The sequence below is a fragment of the Haemorhous mexicanus genome, chromosome 20, assembly GCF_027477595.1.
Source record: "Haemorhous mexicanus isolate bHaeMex1 chromosome 20, bHaeMex1.pri, whole genome shotgun sequence".
Taxonomy (NCBI): Eukaryota; Metazoa; Chordata; class Aves; order Passeriformes; family Fringillidae; genus Haemorhous; species Haemorhous mexicanus.
The window spans coordinates 10,972,352-10,996,580 of record NC_082360.1 but is presented as its reverse complement, the minus strand read 5'-3'; the positions used below and the strand labels follow the sequence as shown (position 1 = coordinate 10,996,580).

Genomic DNA, 24,229 nt, shown 5'->3' with positions numbered 1-24,229 from the left:
AGGCCAGGGCTGATGTTTCTCCCTTGGCTCTGGGAGCAGTTCAAGCCTTACCTTACCCACGTTGTCACCTGGCTGTGTCCCCAGTGCCACAGGGATGGGGACTGAGGGCTGTCCCAGGCTGTGGTCCATGGGAAGCCTGGGGGGATGATGCTGGCACGGCCCTGGCTCTGCTGCAGCAGGCAGAGGAGGGTTTGTCACCAGCTTTGGGACCTCTGATGGCCGGGGACATGGGCTGGGAGCTGCTGAGCTGTTGGGGAAGGGATTGCCGTGATGAGACTGCAGGGGAAGGGGATTCATCTCCAGCACCAGGAGATTCTGGGCCTTTTTCCAGCACCCCTCATCCTGGGGGAGCTTGGCTGCCCCCTCCCCACATCCCCCATCCCTGGAGGGGCTCACCCGGGCATGGTGGGGCTGCCCATGGCCCCCTGAGCCCGCCAAGAGCCCGGGCTGTGGAAGAGGAGCTTGTTATGGAGCCATCCTGCTTTTAATTAACAAATTAAAATCCTAGTTAACAATCCAGCCCCAGGGCTGTTGGAGGCTGGGAGAAGCTGGAGCGTTTGTTATGGAAACAGCAGTTAATTAACAAATAAATAAATAAGTATGGGCCTGGAGACAGATGTGGGAGGAGGAAGGGGAGATGGCAGCGTGGTCGGGGTGTCCCACTGGCCTGGCCTGGTGGGATGCAGGGAGGGAGGGAGGAGGACATCCATCCATCCATCCATCCATCCATCCATCCATCCATCCATCCATTCATCCATCCATCCATCCATCCGTCCATCCATCCATCCCCCATCCATCCATCCATCCATCCATCCATCCATCCCTCATCCATCCATCCCTCCATCCATCATCCATCCATCCATCCATCCATCCATCCATCCATCCCCCATCCATCCATCCATCCATCCATCCATCCATCCATCCATCCATCCATCATCCATCCGTCCATCCATCCATCCATCCATCCATCCATCCATCATCCATCCATCCATCATCCATCCATCCATCCATCCATCCATCCATCATCCATCCCTCCATCATCCATCATCCATCCCTCCATCCATCCATCCATCCATCCATCCATCCATCCATCATCCATCCATCCATCCCCCATCCATCCATCCCTCCATCCATCCATCCATCCCCCATCCATCCATCCATCATCCATCCATCCATCCCCCATCCATCCATCCATCCATCCATCCATCATCCATCCCTCCATCATCCATCATCCATCCCTCCATCCATCCATCCATCCATCCATCCATCCATCCATCCATCCATCCATCCATCCATCCATCATCCATCCCTCCATCATCCATCATCCATCCCTCCATCCATCCCTCCATCCATCCCCCATCCATCCATCCATCCATCCATCCATCCATCCATCATCCATCCATCCATCCATCCATCCATCATCCATCCATCCCTCCATCCATCCCGGGGGCTGCCATGGTCTGGCTGGGCATTGCCATCTCCATTTCAAGCCACTGAGTGCAGGGGGCTCTTGCTGGCAGTGCCAGGACAGATCTGGCCACGTTCCACTTGCCAGGGCCACCTTGGCCAGCCTTGGGGCTCCTGCCTGGGCTTTTCCTGAGCACGGCCAGCTCCAGGGATCTCCCCCAGACCTCTACCCCCACCCTGGGCCAGGAATGCCAGGACAGATCTCCAGCAGAGATGGATGAGGTGTGACACCGGCAGAACGGCCGTTGCAGCCCGCAGGTGACACCGGTGCCACGCTGGGGACCGCAGGAGGAGGGGACAGTGCTGGGGGGCATTGCTCGGGGGCTGCTCTGCATCCCCGTGCAGGGACTGCCGTGGTCCCCACCAGTGTCACCTGTGCCCCAGGACAGGGCTGTGTGGAGATCTGGGGGGTGCTGGCTGCTGCCAGGGAGGGGGTGCTGAGGCCGTGGCCTCCTTGGCCGTGCCCTGCAGTGGTCAGTTTGGATTAGCCACAGGGATGTCACCCACAGGGATGTCACCCACAGGCATGTCACCGAGAGCCCCGGGCGGTGGCTGCTGCCAGCGGGGATTGTCACCAGGGGCGGCTGCTGGGCGCTGAGGGGACCTGCAGGGGTTTGGGGTCACTGTGGTCACTGTGCTGCTCCCCCAGGCACTGAGGGGTCACCTGGAGGTCTCAGTGTCAGAGTCACAGGCAGGGCTGGCTGTGGGATGTGAGCCAGTGCCACAGGCTCTGGGATGTGACCCAGTGCCACAAGCAGGGCTGGCTGTGGATGTGACCCAGTGTCACAGGTTGGGGTGGCTCTGGGATGTGACCCAGTGCCAGGGCAGGGCTGGCTGTGGATGTGACCCAGTGTCACAGGTTGGGGTGGCTCTGGGATGTGACCCAGTGCCAGGGCAGGGCTGGCTGTGGGGACCAAGTTGGGGATGTGACCCAGTGCCTGTGTGAGGATGAGGGTGGCTGAGGGGGTCACTGTGGGGACATGACCCCTCTGCCAGCCCATCCCGGGGCTCTGCAGGGTTTCTGTGGGGTGAGGAGGGGGCAGAGCCCACGTCCCTCCCGCAGCTTCACCTTTCCAGAGGCTTAGGGGAAGGAAATCAGTTTAAGCTGCAGCTCTGCAAATCCTGCGGTGTCACACGGGCGGGAGCCGTGCTCTGCTGAGCAGCTCCTCCAGGTCTGCCTCTCGCTCAGCCTCCCCCTTAATCCAGTTACCACACCTCTGCAATCGGCTTAGGGCATGTAGGGAACCCCAAATCCCCTCGGAGGGCGGCACAGGGAGCGGCCCAGCAGTGCTGGAGCTCTGGGCTCAGCACAGCTCCTCTCTGGGAGGGCAAGGCCAGCTCCAGCTCCCTCCTTTGCCAGCCCTCCTGGCCTCACGGGCACACATCCTTGCACCCTTTATGGGAGGTGTCCCCACATCCCCAGAGCTCCCCATGACCCCAAAATCCTTTTTCCTGTCTCAGGGAGGTGCCAAAGCAGCTGCACAAGTACACGGGGGGCTGGATGGAGAGGAGCTGCCCCTCTCCAGCTGGGCAGGAGCTGTGACCCGAGCCAGGGACAGCGTGCCCGTGGCCAGCAGCCCCCTCGTGCTGCCCGTGCCCCTTCCTCATGGCAGAGCAGCAGCTCCCAGAGCTGTGAGCAGCCCAGAGAGGCACCAGAGCAAGGATGGATGTGTTCTGGCAGCAAGGTCACCGCGGGGCACTGCTGGTGGCAGACGGCTGGAGGGCACTGGGTGCCAGCCTTGGAGCCTCCCAGCTCTTCCTGATCATGGGCAGGACTGGCACAGCACCTGGCACGGCTCGGGGCTCTGCTGCCGGAGGGCTGTGGCCGCTCCTGCAGCGCTTCCCTGCTCCACAAGGGCGGTTTTATCCCAGTGATCCCGCTGGGATCGGAGCTGGGGAGGCAGGAGCTGTCCAGGCCGCTCTGCCCCGGCTGAAAACCCCCTCGGCTCCTTTCAGTGGGGCTCCCCCTGCTCCCCCGGTGTCTCCTGAGCCGTGGGGCTGTGGGAGCCCAGCCCGAGCCCCCCGTGCCCGTCTCAGCCCACCTTGGGGGCAGAGATCAGAAGGAAAATCATGTCCAGCGCTGTTTTCCACGTGGCAAAGGAGAGAGCTGGACTAGCAGCCCCAGAAGCCGCAGGACACCACGTCCAGGTCCCGCTCTGTCCCTGCTCTCTGGGAATTCTGTGGGAATTCTGCGGGGTTGGGGAACCGGCACCTCCGAGGAAGGGCTGGGGGTGAGGTGGGGAGAAGAAAAACCTGGTGGGACAGGGATGGGAATGCGGAATGGGGGAAAGGAAGCATGATGTTCCCCAATATTCTGTGGGAACCAGCAGGAACTGACCCCCCCAAAAGCTGCGCCGTGTCCCCGCTGCCTTCCCACCCCCGAGCTCCGGCAGCAGAACTTCCCAGCACGGCTCTCTCGCCGCCTCGGAGCACCGAACCCCTCCTAAATAATTCAGGAAGCCGAGTGCCGTCCGCAGGGGCTGCGGATAAACGCGGTAAATGGCTGAGAAATGGAGCGTGCCCTCCGGGAGCCACCTCCGCTCCGGGTGGCCGGGCCCCTGTCCTCCCCGCTGGCCCAGGTGGCGGCTCCGGGCCCGCCCAGGTACGGGAGCCAGGGAGGAGGGGATGGAGCCGAGCTGCCGCGGCCACTGGAGCATTGGGAATTGCATTTCATGGCTGGGCAGGCTGGGATACCCACCCGGCCCCGCGCTTGGAGAGGAGATAAGATTTGATTAAGAAGGCTGCTATTAATTTATGGCAAGTACACTCACGGCAGTGGAGAGGTTGCTTTTAATTAATAGCCAGAAGGAGAGTTTTAAAGCTCTTGGTCTCAGTGGGGGGAGAAGGGAGGGAGGGGAAAGCAGGGAAGGAAGGGAACAAAGTAAGTTGGGAGGATTAATGGTCACATCTGCAATTATAAGTCTTTTTCTTAGTAAAAAGGGCAAGAAAACCCACATCAAAAGACACGCCGTGGGTGGGGGTGTGTGGGGCAGCCGGGCTGGTCCCGGGGGATGGGATGGGTGGGACTGTGCTGGGTGCCTTTGGCACTGCTCCATCCCAGCTTGGGGGGACAGCAGGGGACAGCTGAGTGTCCCTGTGGCTGCCCCAGGGCCAGCTCTGCTGGGCTCAGCACCGAGGGCCAGTGCTGGGAGGGATCTCCTGGAAGAAATTATTTATTGTGAGGGTGGCAGGCCTTGGCACAGGTGCCCAGAGGAGCTGTGGCTGCCCCTGGATCCCTGGCAGTGCCCAAGGCCAGGCTGGACATGGCTTGGAGCACCCTGGGATAGTGGAAGGTGTCCCTGCCATGGCAGGGGTGGCACTGGATGGATTCCAAGGACTTCCCCAACCCAAACCCCTCTGGCATTGGGTGACTCTGTGGTTTTGGCTGTGGTGCTGCTGGGATGAGGAGGATGGAGCCATCCTGCCCTGCTGGGATCCCCTCGGAGGCTGCAGGGTGTGGCTCAGGCTGCCCTGCACCTGCCCAGGTGTCAGGAGGAGGGCGAGCAGGGCTCGGCCAAGGTTCCCAAACCCCGCTGACTCATTCTTGGCTTCATCCTTGGCACCCCCAGCCGCAGCCCTGTCCCCTCGGTCCCCTCCTGGCAGCACCGTCGCGCTCCGCGGCTCCCCAGGTGCCGGCGGCGCTCGGCATTTCAATTCCGTGTTTGCTTTTTATTAAGGGGCTGGAGCGGTGTCTCAGGAATACTAATGGCTCTGGCAGCGCTGGAGAGAGCCTCCCACCCCCCTGCACTGCCACCCGCCCCCGGGGACCCCGCCAGGGACCCGCCTGGGGACACCGGCAGCGCCACGGGGGCCGTGCCTGGGCGTGGCGGTGGCTCCGTGCCCTTGGGGACACGAGGGCCATCGAATCCCCCTGGTGGCTTTACCAGCAGCCACTGACAAATTGATGCATCCCAACCTCACCTGGCACCTGACAAGCCGGGAATGGGACTTAGCCGAGGGGTGGCTGTGTGGGCAGGGGTTCACCTGTCCCCAAGGCCACCCCTTGGATGGCCATGAAGGATCCCCTGGGGCCACCTCTCCTCGCGCCACCTGAGGCTGTGACCCCCCCCGGGGTGCTCGGGGACACTCTGGTCCCCATGGGTGCTGTTTTGGGGGGCCTGGGTGCCGCTCCCCCCTCCCCACCCCCTCAGCTGTGGCGGCGCCCGGGACCCGCGCGGCGAATATGTTCCACAAATGAATAATAAAAACAAAGGAAAATTACCCTCTTATTGAAACTCGTTTTATGAATAAAACAATTATTCTGGTAATTGAAAAAATGTGTCGTTAAATTAAATGCAGTGGTTCCTATTAAAATTTTAGTGGATTTCTTCTTCTCCTCTGTTTCTTTTTCCCCCTTTTTCCTTGCCTCCCTCCCTCCTGCCTCCGCTGGCGGCTAAAGGCTGGTAATTATAGCGGAGGGTTTCGCTTTCTCTTTATTGTTTTTTAATCTCTTCGTGCTGCGGAGCCAGCGAGAGCCTGATGCCGAAGAGATTTAACTCCATCTCCCCGTGCTGGGGGGGCCGTGGTGGGAGCTGCTCGGTGGCAGTGCCAGGTGGCTGTGCCACCACTCATGGCACCTTCTTTACTGGGTTGGCACCGTCCTTTCCAGGCTGGCATTCTCCTTTTTGGGTGGTGATGCTCCAGGAAGGATGGGGGGCCTGAGAAGCTCCATCTCCCCGTGCTGGGGGGGCCGTGGTGGAGCTGCTCGGTGGCAGTGCCAGGTGGCCATGTCACCACTCATGGAGGGTTGGCACCTTCTTTACTGGGTTGGCACCGTCCTTTCCAGGCTGGCATTCTCCTTTTTGGGTGGTGATGCCCCAGGAAGGATGGGGGGCCTGAGAAGCTCCATCTCCCCGTGCTGGGAGGCTGTGGTGGAGCTGCTCAGTGGCAGTGCCAGGTGGCCATGCCACCCCTCATGGAGGGTTGGCACCTTCTTTACTGGGTTGGCACCCTCCTTTCCAGGCTGGCATTCTCCTTTTTGGGTGGTTGTGTCCCAGGAAGGATAGGGACCCTGGGAAGCTGCGGGGGGAGCAGGGACATGGCTCTGTCCCCTCTCTGTGCTCCAGGTGGGGTGTGGGCAGTGCAGGGGGCACTTCCAGGGCTGCATCCTGGAGGGTTTTGGGAAGGAGGAAGAGGATGGGGTTGTTTGCCCTGAGGCAGGTGCTGGTCCCTGGTGTTGGCTGGGCTCTGCTGGGTACCTGGAGCCCTCAGGTGAAGCTGGGCTGGGTCCAGGACATCCCCCAGGCCCCAATGGGCATCAGTTCCATTGGGACTCCTGAATCGTGGTGATCAGCTGATCACCTTGCGGTGGGTGGGCTGGGCAGGGGAGGGACTGGATGTCCCCCCAAGCAGACGTGGGGACTGTGCTGTCCCCTGGGTGGTGGCGCCAGGCAGGAGGGGACCCGGCTGTCCCACGAGCCGCTGGTGCTTCGGGGGTGGCCTGAGGAATCGGATCTCCTGCCCCCATCGCCATCCTGCCTCTGAGAGGGACGGGGGCAGGAGGGGGCTGCACCCTCCGTCCCCACCGCCCCCCGACAGCAGCTGCCGTGCCCTTGGCAGCCACTCGGGGATTCCTCCCGGCTTAAAACTCCCCGTCCCTTCCCATCAGGAGGGATTTGAAGGCCGAGAGAGGGGAGCTTAGTGCCCAGCTCGCCCATTAGGGCCGGGAATTAGGATCCATTACGGCTCTTAGGGAGCCCTGCCCTACATCCCGGCTCCAAAGCCCCGCCGGCCCTGATGTAACTAAAGTGCAGCGGCCGGGGCTGCGATCCCATTAGGCGGGATTAGTGCCGTGACAGGGCCTGGCAGGGGAGGGAGAGAGCCGGGAATGTCCCCGTCCCTGTCCCCGTCCCTGTCCCTGTCCCCTTTCCCTGCTGGAATCCCGTCCACCACCGCCGGCAGCTCAGCCCCGAGGGCAGAATGGGGACAGAGGGGTTTGGTGGCACGTTTCTTTGTGGAGGGGACACTGCTGGCGTGGCAGGGGGTGGCACAGGAGCTGCGCAGTGTCCCGTGCCGCCGGCAGATGTGCAGATGTTCCCGGAGACGCCCCTCGCTGCCGCCTGTGTTTGGAAAGTGATGAATTTCTGCACCAACTAATTAGCCTCTAATTAGCAAGCGGAGTGTAAACAGTCACAACAGATGGGGGAGAGGCGGAATGAGCAGTAATGACCCTTCGTCTGGGGGCACGTGGCTGTCATCCACCGCCAAGCCTCCCCCTGGGCCCGGGGCCGGGGGAACGGCAGCTCCCGTCCGTGCCAGCTCCGTGGTGACACGGGGAGAGCTCCATGAGCCTGGATTTGGGGGTGCCAGCGCCTGTCGGGGTGCTGGTGTCCCCAGGGAGCAGAGCTGGGATGGCTGGTGCAGCTGGAGAGGGAAACTGAGGAAGGGGCTGGTGATGAGAGGGACAGCCCTGCTCAGACTTGGGGCCCCCACTCTTCTCCCCTCCAAGAGCTGGTGTGGGCACCCCCTGGGAACACCAGGAACACCTGGTCTTGTCCCTGGAGGCCTCCCTGGAGACCTGGAATTAAGGAGCCACCTTCCCCTCCCTGGATCCCTCCTCTCCTCCAGCCTCCCCTGGCACCTCCCTGGACACGGGGCTGGCTCCCAGGAGGATGAGGAGGATGAGGAAGATTCCACTCGAGCTCGGTGCCACCTTCACCCCTCACAGGGGACCCCCACCCCCGCTGTGCCCCGCCGTGGCTGGGCTGGGTTTGCCGTTCTGGGGGCACGGCAGGGGCCGGGCCGGGGCGGCCGCTGCGCTGTGCCCTCGGCGGGCGGATCACCAGGGAACGATCCGAGCCGTGCGGAATTAGGAGCCGCCTCTCCTCCTCTGCGCCGTTTTTCACCCCTTAATGCAGAACAGATGGCTCGGGCGCTTCAAAGCGTGATGAGCCTTAGCTGCTTAAAATCAAATTAGGATGGATGCAAGCGGCGGGCGGGCCCAGGGGAAGGTGCACCAGCAGCACCCTGATCCCAAACGCTTCCCAAATGCTTCCCAAACGCCTCCAGGACACCTCCCAGGTGCCTCCCAGGCCCTGGTTTCTGGCTGGGTGCAGGGGGTGCACTGGGCACGCCAAGTCTCAGTCCCACTGTGCCCTTGGAACACTCAGCTGGGCCCTGGCAGCACAGCCTGGTGGTCCTGAGGGATCAGAATTCCAGCACAGCCTGGTGGTCCTGAGGGATCAGAATTCCAGCACAGCCTGGTGGTCCTGAGGGACCAGCATTCCCTGGGGACCAGCTCGTTGTGCCATGCTTGGATGCTCCCTGCAGCTGCACCGTGCCCAGTGGATGCCAGTCTGGGGCATGGCTCATTTACTGGTTTCATGCAGGAGCTGTTTGGATCCAGAGCTGCCATCTGGCTGTGCCATGTCCCCATCTGGGCACTGCCATAATCCCAAAGTCTCCGGGGTGGCGTGGGCGATGCCCCGGCCTTGCAGGTCAAGCTCTGCCGTGGTGTGGGGACATGTGGCGTGCACAGGTGGCACAGATCCTGCTCTGGGGTGTTCCCGTGAGCCCTGTGGCACCTGTGTCCCCACTCCTGGGCATCCTGAGGGTGGTAGGGCTGCCCTGAGCTCCCCAGGCCAGGGAACAGTGGGGCCATGGGTCGGGCAGTGGTGCCAAACCCCACAGCCAGGGCACCGAGCTGCCCGTGGGCACCACTCTGCCCTTGTGCCACCCAGGACGTGCCAGGCTGCCGTGCCCTGGTGCCCCAGTGTCCGGATCCATCCTGGATCCCAGGCAGGGACACCAGGAGGAGTGAGGGCTGCCCCTTCCAGCTGGTGCTGCTGAAGGTCAGAGAGGAAGATTAAATTAACGAGCCACAAGCTGCTCCTTCCCTTCCTAATGACTGGCCTGGCACCACCGTGCCCTGCCCTTTGCCAGGCAGGATGGTGTAACTCCCCCGGGCATTTCCATGTGGGTGTGCAGGAGCCAGGAGCGAGGAGAGGGACCCCCGGTGCACCTCTGGGGGTGTCTCTGGCTCCCACAAACTCCTGTCACACCCCCAGGGTGCTGGGCAGCGCCTTGGTGCCACTCACAGGGATCCACGGCAGGAATTCAGCTCGAGCAGACAAGAAAGCAAAGCCCTACCCCAAAGAAAAAACCCAGAGCTGTGATTGAACGTGCACTTGAAAGCTGCTGGGGAATATGAATGTGCCTTTGAAGTAAAAGGGCTTCCATTTGTTAAGCAGAAAATGGAGCTGTGTGGTTCGATTTATAGTTTTACTTAGCAAATAAAACAGGAGAGGAGTAAGTGGTTCTGCCTCGCTCGGCTCGCAGCCCCTCCGCCCCTTCACCCCCCGAGTTAAAAGCTCCGAGATGCTACAAAGGGAGCTGGGAATAAAGCAAAGCAGCAGCTTAGATAAACCTGCAGCGGGCTGAGCCCTTGTGGATGGGCTGCTGGAAGGGTTCGGGGGGGACAAGGGACAGGGAAGGGGGCTGGGTGGCCTGGCTGGGGCGGGGAGGTGGCAGCGGGGTGATGCCAATGGAGTCATGGAATGCTCTGGGTTGGAAGGGACCTCAAATCATTTTGTTCCGTGGCCTGCCAGGGGCAGGGGCAGCAGTGCTGAGTGCTCCGTGGGGCTGGCAGGATGGGGGGCTCTGATCCCTGCCCCTCCTCTCCCCACAGACGATGTCTCCCCGTACTTCAAGACGGAGCCGGTGCGGAGCCAGGTGCACCTGGAGGGGAACAGGCTGGTGCTGACCTGCATGGCCGAGGGCAGCTGGCCCCTGGAGTTCAAGTGGCTGCACAACAGCCAGGAGCTCACCAAGTTCTCCCTGGAGTACAGGTGAGTCTGGAAAGGGTGGTCAGGCGTCAGCAGGGGCTGCCCAGGGAGGTTTGGAGTGCCCATCCCTGGAGGAACACTGGGGGTGGCACTCAGCTCGGGGATAGGGCACAGCTGGGACATGATGGCCTTGGAGGTGTTTTCCAGCCTCAGTGACTCTGGATTCTGAGTGTTCCCGAGCATCCGTGGCAAATCCTGCCCGTCATGCTGCTCCCTGGCAGGTGCCAGCGCCAGGGCTGCCATCCTGGCAGGCGGCACAGAGGCAGCACTTGGCAGCCCTGGAGCCGAGGCTCTGTTTGCAGAGCAAACGGGACTTTAAGCAGGTCAGCAGCGGGGAGGAGGTGTTTGCACAAGCAGATTAACACCTCAACACCGGGCTGTGCATCACAGCCCCCGGGGCTCCCTGGGAGCAAGGCAGGCTGGTGTGGGAGAGTGCCCAGCTCCAGCCCCGTGTGCCAACCGCTCCTGGCACCGAGCGGCTCCTGCCCCTTGGAGATGGCCTTTAAATCAAGGTGGGCACCTCTCGCCATCTCCTCTGAGTGTGTGTGTCATCCTCTCTGTTTTAATCAATAATTCAGGTTGAGACAAGCCGTTCCCCCTTCCCAGGCATCGAATCCAAAGGCTTCGTGTTGCTGTAGCAACGCGGGGCTGCTCCGGGATGCCGGGAATGCACAGAGAGCGGCTGGGTGACGTGAGCCCTGCTGGGATCCTGGAGCCAGGGCCCTCCTCGGGGACTGTCCCCTCCTGAGCCGTGGTGGCTGCAGCTCTGCAATGCCCTGAGTCCCTGGCTGTGGGACACCCTTGTCCCTTGTCACGGTGTGGAAGTTCAGGGACCTGTTGAGCCCCACAGCTCCCACAGCTCTCTCCTGTTGGGAGTGGAGCTCTTTCCCAGGCAGGAAAAAGGAGCCAGGACCTTGATCCCAGGCCCTGTTCTGCCCTGGGAATGAGTTGTGGTGCCTGGGGGTCACCTCCAAACCCAGAACGGGCATTCTGACTCCTTTTCCTGACTTTCTCCTGGGTTTGATCCGTGCCTCAGTTCACCCTTCAGTAGGGAAGGGCCCAGCAGTGGTGTCTGTGCTCTGGGATGCCAGGCAGTTCCACATTCCTGCATTCCTGCATCCCTCTATCCATGCATCCCTCCTTTCCTGCATCCCTGCTTTTCTGAATCTCTCCATCCCTGAATTCCTGAGTTCCTGCATCACTACATCCCTGCATCCCTGGATCCATGCATCCATGCATCCCTGAATACCTGCATTCCTGCATCCTCACATTCCTGCATCCCTGCACTCCTGCATCTCTGCATCCCTGCATCCTTTAATCCCTGCATCCGTCCACCCCTGAATCCATGCATCCCTGCATCTCTGCATCCCTGCATCCTTGAGACCATGCATTCCTGCATTCCTGCACTCCTGCATCCCTGCATCCCCCATCCCTGCATCCGTCCACCCCTGAATCCATGCATTCCTGCACTCCTGCATCCCTGCATCCCCCATCCCTTCATCCCTACACCCCTGAATCCACGCATCCCTGCATCCCCTCATCCTTGAATCCATCCGTGCACCCCCCATCCCTGAATCCCCTCATTCCTGCCTCCCAGCTCCAAGGTGACTCCCCTCCCCTGGAGCCCCCAGCTCCAGCGCTCAGGCAGAAAGGATTAAGGAAGGAAGCGAGAACCCAACCAACCAAACACGTGGGGAAAACCCAAACAAGCCCAGCGCAGCCACCGGAGCAGAGAAGGCACCGTGCAAATCCCAAATCCCTGCTGGGCTCCCCCAGAACCTGCCAGCCTCCCTTGGCTCTGCCCGAGGCTCCGTGGGGATTTGGAGTGTGGAGACGAGGGCTTGGCTGTCGTGCCTGGCACTGGAGGCTGCTGGTGAGAAGGAGAAGGACCAAAATTAGTTATGATGGGCAGAAATTGAATTTTAATAGAGCTGTCGGTGGCGCGGAGCCAGCCCGCTCAGGCAGTGGGAAGGTTGTAATTAAAAGTTAACGAGTTTAGAAACAGAGCAATCCTTGGAGAGGGGAGGACTGGTGCTGATGGCCAGGGAGGCTCAGGGATGCTCTTGGCCATGTGGGGCCGGGGATGGCTCTGGGTTTGGGGTGCAGCAGTCCCTCCCAGCTCGGTGCTGCCGTGTGTCCGTCTGTCCAGGGACAGGAGGACATTCCCAGAGCCTGGCAGTGCCCATGAGGAAGGCCTTGGAGAGGACAATGTGCTGTGGGGGCTGTGCCAGGGACTGCCTGGGCTTGGTGGCATCACTCATGGTTCCCAGCAAGGCTTGGTGGCATCAGCTCACAGTTCCCAGCCAGGCTTAGTGGCTTCACCTCGTGGTTCCCAGCCAGGGCTGTGTCTCCAAGCGTTCCACCCTCATCATCCTCACTGCTGCTCCCCAGACCCTCTCCTGAGCACGGCATCCCTCCGGCTGCAGTGATTCGTGCATTTCCCCTTTGGGGGCTGTGGGCAGGGGCTGGCTGTCCCCCCGCCCCCCTGGAGCCTCTCGGTGCTCACGGTGGTCGGAGGAGCTCACGCCACGTTTCCAGGGAAGGAGCCGCTCTCCCAGTTTGGCAGCGTTTCCATGGCGACCGCCCTTTCCTTCCCGCAGCGGTTCCGCCGCCACCGGAGCGGATCTCGGCCATCGCCGAGGCCCAGCTGGGCAACGGGCCGGGCCCGTCCGTGGCCCCGAGCCGGGCAGGGCAGCGGCGGTGCCTGTTCCTGGAGCTGATCCCTGGGGAGCATCCCCGGGGGGCGCGGCGGGATCACTCGGCTCTCTGAGCATTCGGAGCCAACCTCCCCGAGGAGCATCCAGGGGATCCGATGCCATGAGGGACTCCAGAGGCCTGGGGAGCAGCCCGGGGCTGTGTGCTTGTGGAGCCATCCCCCCCTGGAGCCAGCCCTGGGGGCTGGGGGGGATTGGGCACCAGCCTGGCTCTGTGTGTGACCACGGGCTCATCCCCCCGGGGCATCCCTGGGGATGGAGCATCGCAGCTTGGATCCACGAGCATGCAGAGCTGCTTCCCTCAGGAGGATGCTGGGGGAAGGAGCAGGATGAAGGAGCCCCGAGGGACTGAGCAGCAGCCTGGCTCTGTGTGTGTGTGTGTGTGTATGGAGCCATCCTCCCCTGGGAGCATCCTGGGGACCGTGGGGGGCTCAGGGATTCAGGATCAGCCTGGCTCTGGGTATGTGTGTGTGTGTGTGGAGCCATCCTCCCCTGGGAGCATCCTGGGACCGTGGGCGGCTCAGGATCAGCCTGGCTCTGGGTGTGGAGCCTTCCTCCCTTGGGAGAATCCTGGGACCGTGGGCGGCTCAGGGATTCAGGATCAGCCTGGCTCTGGGTGTGTGTGTGTGGAGCCATCCTCCCCTGGGAGCATCCTGGGACTGTGGGGGGCTCAGGATCAGCCTGGCTCTGGGTGTGGAGCCTTCCTCCCTTGGGAGAATCCTGGGACCGTGGGGGTCTCAGGGATTCAGGGATCAGCCTGGCTCTGGGGGTGTGTGTTTGTGTGTGGAGCCATCCTCCCCTGGGAGCATCCCGGGGACCGTGGGGGGCTCAGGGATTCAGGATCAGCCTGGCTCTGGGCGTGGAGCCTGGGACTGTGGGGGGCTCCTGGATCAGCATGGCTTGTGTGTACCCACAGATCTGTGATCCCAGAGTGTTCCTGGTGGGTGGGATGGGATCAGGGACCTGCCCTCCCCTCCCTCCATTCCCTGCTGTTGGCACGGGGTGCACGAGGCTGTTTCCCATGGGATCCCTGCTGCCTCCCGCTCCAGGAGCCCCACAGGGACACCCCTCAGGTGCCCATGAGGTGACAGCAGGCTGGGTGCACTCGGGTGCCCTGGCCCAGCTCTGGTTTTGCCTCCAGGACCTCTCCAGTGCCGGGCTCTCCGGAGCTGCTCGGATGAGGAATCACAACATGCAAATCAGGCAGCTTGATGTCTTTAATGAAATCCTCGGAAGGAAAGCACTTCTCTGGTGAATTGAGGATATTTATTTCTCATACAAGAAATTTAACATGCAGATTAGTTGGGGCTGGTAATTTATCACACGAGATTGTCCTATTAAGGGCTGCATCGAGTCCTGCTGCCTTCGGAAATTACCTTACACATAGATTACCTCTGGACAGACTCCCATCCGTAGGGATGCATCTGCTGGCTCCTAAATCAGCCCTCGTGCCTCCCCTCAGGGCCTCCACAGCTGGTGCAGGAGTCCAGCAGCTACTGAAGGATTCCCTGCCTCCTCTCAAGAGCCCAGATCCCCTTTGCTGGAGCTTGGAGCAGTGTCATTCCATCTCTGACTCTGGCTGGCTTTGCCCCAGCTCCCCTCTGCCAAGCAGGGCTGGCACAGCTGAGCCTCCCCGTGCCATCCCATGCCAGCCCTGGGGTGGGTTTTCCAGCACGTGGTGTCTCTGATCCATCTCCTGCTCCTTCTGGGAGCCTTTCTGTGTGGGCTCACCCAGATTTGGGGCTCTTTCAAGCCCAGCTCCTCCCTGGGCTGTTTTGGGGTGTCCCCCGGGGGTGCAGGGACACAACTGGCTGCACACACAGGACTCTGACGTGCCTTTATGGCCTGGGGAGGATCCCAAATGTTTGATGGCCAGAGTTTATCCCCAAATTATGTAAAATACTGAGCCAGGAGCCTCTGAAAATCCCAGGCCTGGGGCAAAGAGGATGGATCACCCCCAGATTCCTGCTGGGAGCTCATCCCTGCTCTGGTGGGCCCAGCTCTTTGCCAGTCCAGGTGTGAGGCTCATTCCTATGCCTTGGGGAGCTAATTACCATGCGATGAGTTAATTAACAGGAGCTGAAGAACATTGGAAGGGTTACACCCAGACTGGGTGGGAGTTCAGCAGGGCTTTCCTGGTTCTTGTGGCTCCAGCCTGGCCTGTGTCACCTCTGGTGCCACCTTTGGTGCCACCACAGGTGGCAAAGCCCCAGGAGTGTGAGTAGCATGGAGAGGGTGGTTTTTCCTGGGAATGTTTGTGCTGGGGAGGCTCCTGCCTGTCTCTGTGCCTTGTTTGGGGCTTTGGGGACACTTGAAGGTTGGCATGAGGAGCTGTGGGCACAGGGCAGTGGTGCCAGTGAACCACAGCAGTGTCAGGGCTGGCAGGAGGCACGTGCTGGGGTGGCAGAGGAGGGAATCTCCCTGCTGGGATCCTGGAGGGGCTGAGGTGGGGAGGACAGGGGACTCTCAGGGCAGGAGATGCCACCGGACTGGGAGGTGCCAGGGGACTGTCAGGGCAGGAGATGCCACCGGAGCTGGGAGGTGGCCAAGCTCGTGCTTAGCAATGCACCAGAGCCCTCCGGATGCCGCAACACGGATCGAGGCTCGCTCCGTCCCTGCTCTGCAGGAAGGAGGCTGATTAATACACGGGCATTAATTATTAAATGGCTCATTGTTCTGGCAGGGCCAATTGAGGCAGCGATTTACGGGGCTGCCAATTCCCACGGCCGAGGGAAAACACTCCGGGCAGGAGGAGAGGCAGCGGCCACGTGGATCCAAAGAGAATCCGTTCCAATCGGGAGCTAATTGAGATCCAATAGCCCAGTTAAGCGGGGCTGATGGCGCTCCAGGGGGGGCTCGCAGCTTCATCGAGCGCTGGCCCGGAGCAGGGGCCGGGACACTGCTCGGATGCTTCGAGTCGTTAAACCTCTGCTAAGTGTGTTTTAATGCTCACTTGACATTTCATTATCCCACAGTAACTATTCAAACACGCGTCCCCTCCAGAATTAATTAGTCGTTATGCAGGATATTAATCAAAGGGGACTGTGCCAGTGCGCTTCCATCCCAAATCCGATCCAGCTGTTGCTGTTACTGGGCGGCGTTGGAAGAACCTCACAGATTTCTGCGCTCTTCTGGCTTTCAATTTGATGGATCAAATCCTTTGGCTGCTGCTTTTCCCGGCCCTTCTCCACCCCCTCAATCTAAGAATAATTCGGCAGCGTCAGCCCCACGCTCCTCAGCAACCCTACAATAACAGAGCCACGGCGGCAGCCGGGGCTGGGGCACGGCTGTGCCGGAGGGACGGGAGCAGTCCGGCGGGGTGGCACGGCCGGCAGCTGGGCACGGCCGGGAGCTGGGCACGGCCGGAGCTGGGCACGGCCGGAGCTGGGCACGCTGCTGCGCCCTGCCCGGCTGACGGACCGGGACGGACGGACGGACAGGTTGTCGTTCCCAGCATGCAGCCATCCATCTGTCAGACAGATCCGGTGCCAAAGCTGCTGATGCGGACCCAGCGCTCCCCCGGCACGGCGCTCCTGCCCGCGGAGCCCTCTCCTGACCCCGGGGCTGAGCGGGACGCAGCCGCTTCCTGCCGGGCCAGGGGGGTCAGCGCTCGCCTCTCCCCACGGACCATGCCCTGTCAAGCTCCGTCTTCACAGAGAAGCCAAACAAACCCCTGGAACAGCGGAGTCAGCAGCGAGGGCTGCGCCGGGAGCCGGGCCAGCTTCACCTCGGTCCCGGCTGGAGCAGAGCGGGGGGACAAAGCCACCCGGCCGGGGACCGGGAGCGGTCCCAGCTGGAGGAGCTCCTTCCTCGCGTGGAACAACGGCCCTGGAACTCCTGGCCACGAAGCCGTGGCACAAACTGGGGGGTGGGGCGGCATCCAGCCCTCCTGCCGGCAGCGCATCCCCTGTGAGGGGTGACAGGAGGGTGACATTGGGGTGAAATCAATTCCCGTCCCCTCCCAGCCAGGCGCGGTGGGGGAGGGAAATCGAACCCCAGCGCTCTTGGATGAAAGCCTCGGTGGAAGGCGAGCGGGGAGAACAAAGTCTGAGCCGGTTTTGTTGATGACTGCGGGCTGGGCTGCGCCGGGAATTGATTTCCTTTCTCCGGGCTATTTTCAGCTGCTGAGGTGTGTGTGCAAGTGCTGCTGCTTCAATAACTCCTCCAGCTGCCGTGTGTGGGGACCAGGCCCCCTCCATTGCTGGGCTGGGGACACGGCTGCCTGTGCCCATGGAAGTGTCCTGCCCTTGGGGACACCGTGCTGCCAGGGCTGTGCTGAAGGTGCTCCCTGTGACCCAGTTTGTGTCCCTTGGGCCGTGCCAGCGCTGGTGGCTTTGCATTGTCCCCATCTGGAGGGGGCGCGGCAGCGAGGACACGGGTCTGTCTGGGGACACGCGTGTCCCTCTGCTGCTGTGTGTCCGTCCAGCCATCCATCTGTGGGCGTGCGTGGGCTCGGGAGTCACGGTGTGATTTATTAACGAGGACACGGCAAGGAGAGCGGGCCCATTACTCCTGGCGTCTGCAGCCCTTCCTGACAGCTCCGTGGAATTGAAATATCTTATTTAAAGCCTCTGGGGAGCGTTTTTAAATATCAGCCGTGACACTCAAGGTCTGGTTCCCAAAGGGCACCCTCCCTCCGCCCGCGGGGACGGGTGACCCCCGTGGGTGGGCGGCTGGCTGGGTGTCACCGCAGCTTTGGTGACAGTCCCGCCGGGCCAGGGGACAGCCCTGTGTCCCCTGTCACCCTCTGCCGTGCGGGGAGGTGGGCGCGGGGCCCCGCTGCGCTGCCGGCGCAGGGAAGGCGCTCCTCAGGTCTTATGAAAGTTTAATTTACGCTCGGTTCTCAGAAGAACAAACAAAGCTCTGCCGAAAGAGCCCGCGGCGGGTTTTAACGCAAGATTAGATTTTGGGCAAGGAGGGCTGAGCTTGCTTTATTTACTCCCTCTCTGCTTTATCTCGCGGCGCTCCCCATCGGGGACGGTGAGGCTGCAGCCCCTGCCCGACCCCCGGAGGGTCCCGCGCCTCTTCGCGGGGGACGAAACTGGAGCTCCAGGGCTGGGGACAGCCCTGGTGGCAGCAGGGGCCGGCCTGGGGACCGCGGCGATGCTCGGGGGGCGGTCGAGTGGAGATGTGGTGATTTCCTTTATCTCCTCACCGGCTGCTGGCGCTGGCCGCTGATAAGAGCAGGCGTGGGGGTGATAAGGGGGGGTCAGCCGGGATTCATCGGAGCAGTGCCGGACTTGGCCGCTCTCAGCTCCAGGCTGGGTGACACCAGCAGACAGCAGCGTCACTGCTGGGGCTGGGGCAGGGCTCAGGACAGCGGGGCCCGGCTCACAGCTTGTGGCGATGAGTCACATCCAGCCTCTGGACCGGGAGGGTGACAGTCACCGGTTGTCACCGGGGGCTCTGACAGTGGCACGGATGTCCCCTCACGGCTGGTACCCCTCCCGCAGGTACATGATCACCTCGCTGGACCGCACCCACGCCGGCTTCTACCGCTGCATCGTCCGCAACCGCATGGGAGCGCTGCTGCAGCGCCAGACCGAGGTGCAGGTGGCCTGTAAGTGACCGTCCTGCCCCGAGGGGACCGCACGGGGACACCCAGCTCCGGGCGCTGGGGGACAGCTCCGGTGTTAGTGCCACTCGTGGCCAGCACGTGCGAGCCTGCAGCAACCTGGGGTGACATTGGCAGGGACATCCAGAGTGTCCCTGGGGTGATGCTGGGCAGGGACATCGGAGTATCCCTGGGGTGACACTGGCAGGGACATTGGAGCATCCCTGGGGTGACACTGGCAGGGACATTGGAGCATCCCTGGGGTGACACTGGCAGGGACATCCAGAGCATCCCTGGGGTGACACTGGCAGGGACATCCAGAGCATCCCTGGGGTGACACTGGCAGGGACATTGGAGCATCCCTGGGGTGACACTGGCAGGGACATCAGAGTATCCCTGGGGTGACACTGGCAGGGACATCAGAGCATCCCTGGGGTGACACTGGCAGGGACATTGGAGCATCCCTGGGGTGACACTGGCAGGGACATTGGAGCATCCCTGGGGTGATGCTGGTGAAATTTAAGGAGGAGATGGCAGTGCTGAGGGCTGGGATGGTGGCTCTGTCCCCCAAAAGGGACCTGCCCCTCCCTGTCACCCCTTGCCTCTGGGATATCCCCAATCCCATCCCCTTCAACACCTCCTGAGGAGCAGTGACAAATCAGGAGGATAATGAGAAATTAATAAGGCAGCTGTGCTAACAACTAATGATAATGGCAAAGTCGTTAAAAAAGGATTCTTTACATGTTTTTAATTACAGCAATTAAGGAAGTCAATAAAAATTCCCTGTCCCACCCCCCTCCTCCATGCCCCCCGCTTCCCTCAGTCTCCCACAACTGCTGCGTGCTTCCAGGCTGGGAATGACAGGGGGGATGGAGGCAGCTGTGCCACGTCTTGTCCCTGGAGTCAGGGTCATGCTGGGGTGCTCCTGGCACCGGGACATGCCATGGGGAGCAGAGAGAGGCTGGGGAGCCCCGAAACTGGGCCCTCCCTGCTGTGTCTGCAGCCTGTCTGTGGTGGGGACACTCGGGCAGGGGTCCCTGACCCAGCACAGGGGGGAGAGAGGGATGGATGGGTGGAGGGATGGATGGATGGATGGATGGATGATGGATGGATGGATGGAGGGATGGATGGATGGATGGATGGATGGATGGATGGATGATGGAGGGATGGATGATGGATGGATGGATGGATGGATGGATGGATGGATGGATGGATGGATGGGTGGAGGGATGGATGGATGGATGGATGGATGGATGGATGGATGGATGGATGGATGGATGGATGGATGGATGGAGGGAGGGATGGAGGGATGGATGAATGGATGGAGGGATGGAGGGATGGGGGATGGATGGATGGATGGATGGATGGATGGATGGATGGATGGATGGATGACCGGGAGCAGCCGGCGGCATCTGAGCCACCCCCATCTCCCCCACCCTGAGCCAGTTGAGGAGGGGACGGGGAGCAGCCCCTCTGCACCATTCCGTGGGAGCCCACTGCACAAACCCCGTCCTGCTGCCCAGCCAGACCTGGCGCTGCATCCCTGGGCTCCCCGCTGGCCCCTGGCATGGTTCCCTGCCCTGTTCTGCAGACATGGGGAGCTTCGAGGACAGCGAGACGCAGCAGAGCGTGTCCCACGGCGAGGCGGCCGTCATCCGCGCGCCCCGCATCGCCAGCTTCCCGCAGCCCCAGGTCACCTGGTTCCGCGATGGACGGAAGATCTCCCCCAGCAGCCGCGTGTGAGCACCCCTGGAGCCCCCCTGGAACACCCCCAGCATCCTGGGGGCTGCGTTTCCCCTTGTCCCCACACTGAGGATGTTTAACCAACATCGTGCTGAAGCCCAGGGACAGCCCGGTGACTAATGGCTCTGTTTGTCACCAGAGAAAGGGATTTCTTCACAAAAAATGAAAGCAGGAGGGAGGAAGGTGTGGGAGAGGGTGGGATAGAGCCAAACACAGCACACATGTGTGCCCGGTGTCCCCACAGAGCTGTGGCAGATCCCGGTGCTGCCGGAGCCCTGGGCAGCCACAGGCGGCAGGAATTGAATTTGTAACCCCCATTATGCAGGAATTGAACTGGTCTCCTTTCGATTTGCAAAGCGGGATTGAGGAGATAAAACTCCTTTATCTCATATTTAATGGTAAAAAAACCATATTCCCCACAGCATTTTATGTTTCCAGTAGATTAGATTGTTCCAATAAGTAAAAAATGAAAAAAAAGGAGAAATCCTCAAAATCTGCACAGTCCCATGAGCTCTGCTTGGACAGAGGGGACAGGGCTTGGTTCCCCCATCCTGGGGGGAGGCTGGGGGTCCCAGGTGGGTGCTGGGGGGGCAGTGAAGGTCCCAGCTCGGTGGGTTCACCCCCACCATGCTCTCCTCCCAGAGCCATCACGCTGGAGAACACCCTGGTCATCCTGTCCACGGTGGCGCCGGACGCGGGGCGTTACTACGTGCAGGCCGTGAATGACAAGAATGGGGACAACAAGACGAGCCAGCCCATCACCCTGACGGTGGCCAGTGAGTGTGGGGGGCACCAGCCCCCTCTCCCCAGCCCCTGCCTCTCCCCCAGGTTCAATTTGCAGTAAATCTCTTCGGAGGCTCCGGCTTCTGCTGACTAAACAGTTCAGCTGCCTCAGAATTTATTTAGGTGCTCGTGGCTGTGCTGCAGGCGCTGGTGTGTCACAGGCAGAGCATCATCCAGCCGTGCCCCAGGATGGGCTGTGGAGTGGGGGCTGCAGTGTCACCCCATGGACACCCCCCACCCCTTTCCGTGTCCCCCGTCAGCTCCTGGTGCTCTGGAGCAGCCCCTGCCCGGGGTCCACCCCTGTGGCTTTGTCCCTCCAGTTCCTTTGGGCCCCCCAGGAGTCCCAAGGGTCCCCCAGCCCATTTGGGTGGTGACAGCCCATCCCATGGGACATGCCCTGAAGTGACATCAGTCCTGTCACACTCTCCCCATCTCCCCTCCTGCTGCTCCACAGGGTTAGGACAGGTTATCCCTGTCTGTCTGTCTGTCTCCCATCACCATTAATCTGTTTTCCTGTCCCTCGGCATCCTGGAGCTCTGTAAACATCCCAGGCCCTGTTTATGGATTCAGCTCTATCAGCAGCTTTCGAGCCCATCCCGTTTTTACAGCGCCTACATGAGGGTTTTTTATTGTTGCCATCATTTTGCTTTATGGACTCCCTGCTCCCTCCTCCCTGCTGCCACCAGCCTGGTGGCCCTGGTGGCTTGCTGTAGGAGGACACAGCTTAGGGACAGCTGGGAAGGCACCCTGGTGCCACCAGGTCCCTGTCACCTTTGTCTCCTCCAAGCCAGGGATTGGGGTGCCCTCTCTGGGGCCATCCTGGGGTGGCAAGGGGTGCTCATGGCTGTCCCTCTGGCCTCCCTCTCCCCAGATGTGGGTGGCCCAGCTGATCCCATCGCACCCACCATCATTGTCCCTCCCAAGAACACCAGCGTGGTGGCCGGGACCTCGGAGGTGACCATGGAGTGTGTGGCCAATGCCAGGTGAGCCGTGGGGTGGGGATGAGGATGTGGAATCTCCCTGTTGGCACTGCCCAGCCTCGGGGCTGGGTGCTCCTAAACCCCTTCCCACCACACTCCAGGAACCTGTGGGATGCAGGGAGGCCCCTTCCCACCTGAGTCCTGCGGGATGGAGGGGGGCGGGATCCTCCAGGGAAGCTGGAGCTGGCTCTTGACACTCCCTGCCCCCCCCCCAGGCCACTGATCAAGCTGCACATCATCTGGAAGAAGGACGGGACGCCCGTGTCCAGCGGGATCAGCGACTACAGCCGGCGGCTGACCATCCTGCACCCCACCCTGAGCGACAGCGGCTTCTACGAGTGCGAGGCTGTGCTGCGCAGCAGCAGCGTCCCCGCCGTGACTGCCGGCGCCTTCCTGGCCGTGCTGGGTGAGCTCCTGCCCCTGCTGGGTCATCTACTGCCTGTGGGCACCTTCCTGTCCGTGCTGGGTAAGCTCCTGCCCCTGCTGGGTCATGTCCTGCACATGGGCACCTCCCTGTGTCCATGCTGGGTGAGCTCCTGCTCCTGCTGGGTCATCTCCTTCCCGTGGGCACCTTCCTGTCCGTGCTGGGTTATCTCCTGCCCCTGCTGGGTCATCTCCTGCCCGTGGGCACCTCCCTGTCCGTGCTGGGTAAGCTCCTGCCCATGCTGGGTCATCTCCTGCCCATGGGAACCTTCCTGCCCATGCTGGGTGAGCTCCTGTCTGTGCTGGGTCATCTCCTGCCTATGGGCACCTTCCTGTGTCCATGCTGGGTGAGCTCCTGTCTGTGCTGGGTGAGTTCCTGTCCATTGGCACTTCCCTGGCAGAGCTGGGTGAGCTCCTGCCCACGAGCAGCCCGGACCACGCATGCCAAGAGCTGGGGCAGGCTCAGCCCTGGGGCAGGGATGGGAGGTGACAGGAGGGGCACTGGTCAGCCCAAGGTCCCTGGGGAGAGGCTCTGTCCCCGTTCCTATTTCCTGGTTCCCTCGGCAGAGCCCCCGCAGTTTGTCAGGGAGCCGGAGAGACACATCACGGCCGAGATGGAGAAGGTGGTGGCCATCCCCTGCCAAGCCAAGGGTGAGCTGCTCCCCGGCACCCTCCGTGCGCTGCCGCCAGCCCGTGCCTGACGTGGCTGTACCCGTGCAGGTGTCCCCCCTCCCGAGATGGCCTGGTACAAGGACGCTGCCCTCCTGCAGCTGGAGAAGCTGTCCCGCTTCCAGCTGCTGGAGGACGGCAGCCTGCAGATCAGCGGGCTGCTCCCTGACGACACCGGAATGTTCCAGTGCTTCGCCCGCAACGCGGCCGGCGAGGTGCAGACCACCACGTACCTGGCCGTGACCAGTAGGTGCCACCTCCACCTTGCCCTGGGCGTGCCCTGTGTGGGTGGTGGGCCACAGACAGCCCAGGGAGCCCAGGAAACTCTTCTGGGTCAGATCCGGGCGGGGCACAGGGAGGGAATTCAGGGGGGGCTGTGCACCTCTGTGCCCCGCAGGCATCGCCCCCAACATCACGCGGGGTCCCCAGGACAGCACGGTGATCGATGGCATGGCCGTCGTCCTTAACTGCGAGACCTCGGGGGCGCCGCGCCCGGCCATCACCTGGCAGAAAGGTAAAGGGCGGGGCACGAGCCTGTCCTCGCTGCCCTGGGGCCCGGTGCCACCCCAGCGGTGGCCGTGGCACTGACCGGGCTCCGCCGTGTCCCCAGGGGAGCGGGTCCTGGCCAGCGGCTCCGTGCAGCTGCCGCGCTTCACCCTGCTGGAGTCCGGCAGCCTCCTGGTGAGCCCCGCGCACCTGCCCGACGCTGGCACCTACACCTGCCTGGCCACCAACTCCCGCGGCGTGGACGAGGCCTCTGCCGACCTGGTGGTCTGGGGTAAGGGGCTCACGGGAAGGGAGGGACCCTGCCCGGCTCTGGGACCACCCTGGGTGCTGCTGGCTGGAGCTCTCTGGGGATGGACGCTGGCTTTTGTGGGTGCAACTGGGGCTGTCCCTGCCGGTGCCACCCCCGCAGTGCGGGTGGGTCATTGTGTCCCCCCACAGCAAGGACACGCATCACGGACCCGCCGCAGGACCAGAGTGTCATCAAGGGCACCAAGGCTGTCATGAGCTGCGGGGTCACCCATGACCCCAGCGTGGACGTCAGGTGAGTGAGAGGTTTGGGGAGTCCAGGCACCACCGGGTTGCCCACCTGGCTGCTGTCAGGGCTGT

General features: G+C 62.0%; 1 protein-coding gene across 1 annotated transcript in view; it reads left to right on the top strand.

Annotated features, from left to right (window-relative positions):
- The window catches only part of SDK2 (sidekick cell adhesion molecule 2), a 48,475-nt gene that overhangs the window by 9,446 nt on the left and 14,800 nt on the right, over window positions 1–24,229 (top strand). Inside the window, exons 2-12 of the mRNA XM_059864226.1 lie at window positions 10,094–10,253; window positions 18,418–18,524; window positions 20,110–20,257; window positions 20,904–21,037; window positions 21,916–22,027; window positions 22,240–22,430; window positions 23,015–23,098; window positions 23,168–23,362; window positions 23,514–23,630; window positions 23,727–23,894; window positions 24,062–24,164. Of these exons, the coding sequence (XP_059720209.1) occupies window positions 10,094–10,253; window positions 18,418–18,524; window positions 20,110–20,257; window positions 20,904–21,037; window positions 21,916–22,027; window positions 22,240–22,430; window positions 23,015–23,098; window positions 23,168–23,362; window positions 23,514–23,630; window positions 23,727–23,894; window positions 24,062–24,164 (1,519 nt within the window). The remainder of the gene's footprint in view (window positions 1–10,093; window positions 10,254–18,417; window positions 18,525–20,109; window positions 20,258–20,903; window positions 21,038–21,915; window positions 22,028–22,239; window positions 22,431–23,014; window positions 23,099–23,167; window positions 23,363–23,513; window positions 23,631–23,726; window positions 23,895–24,061; window positions 24,165–24,229) is intronic.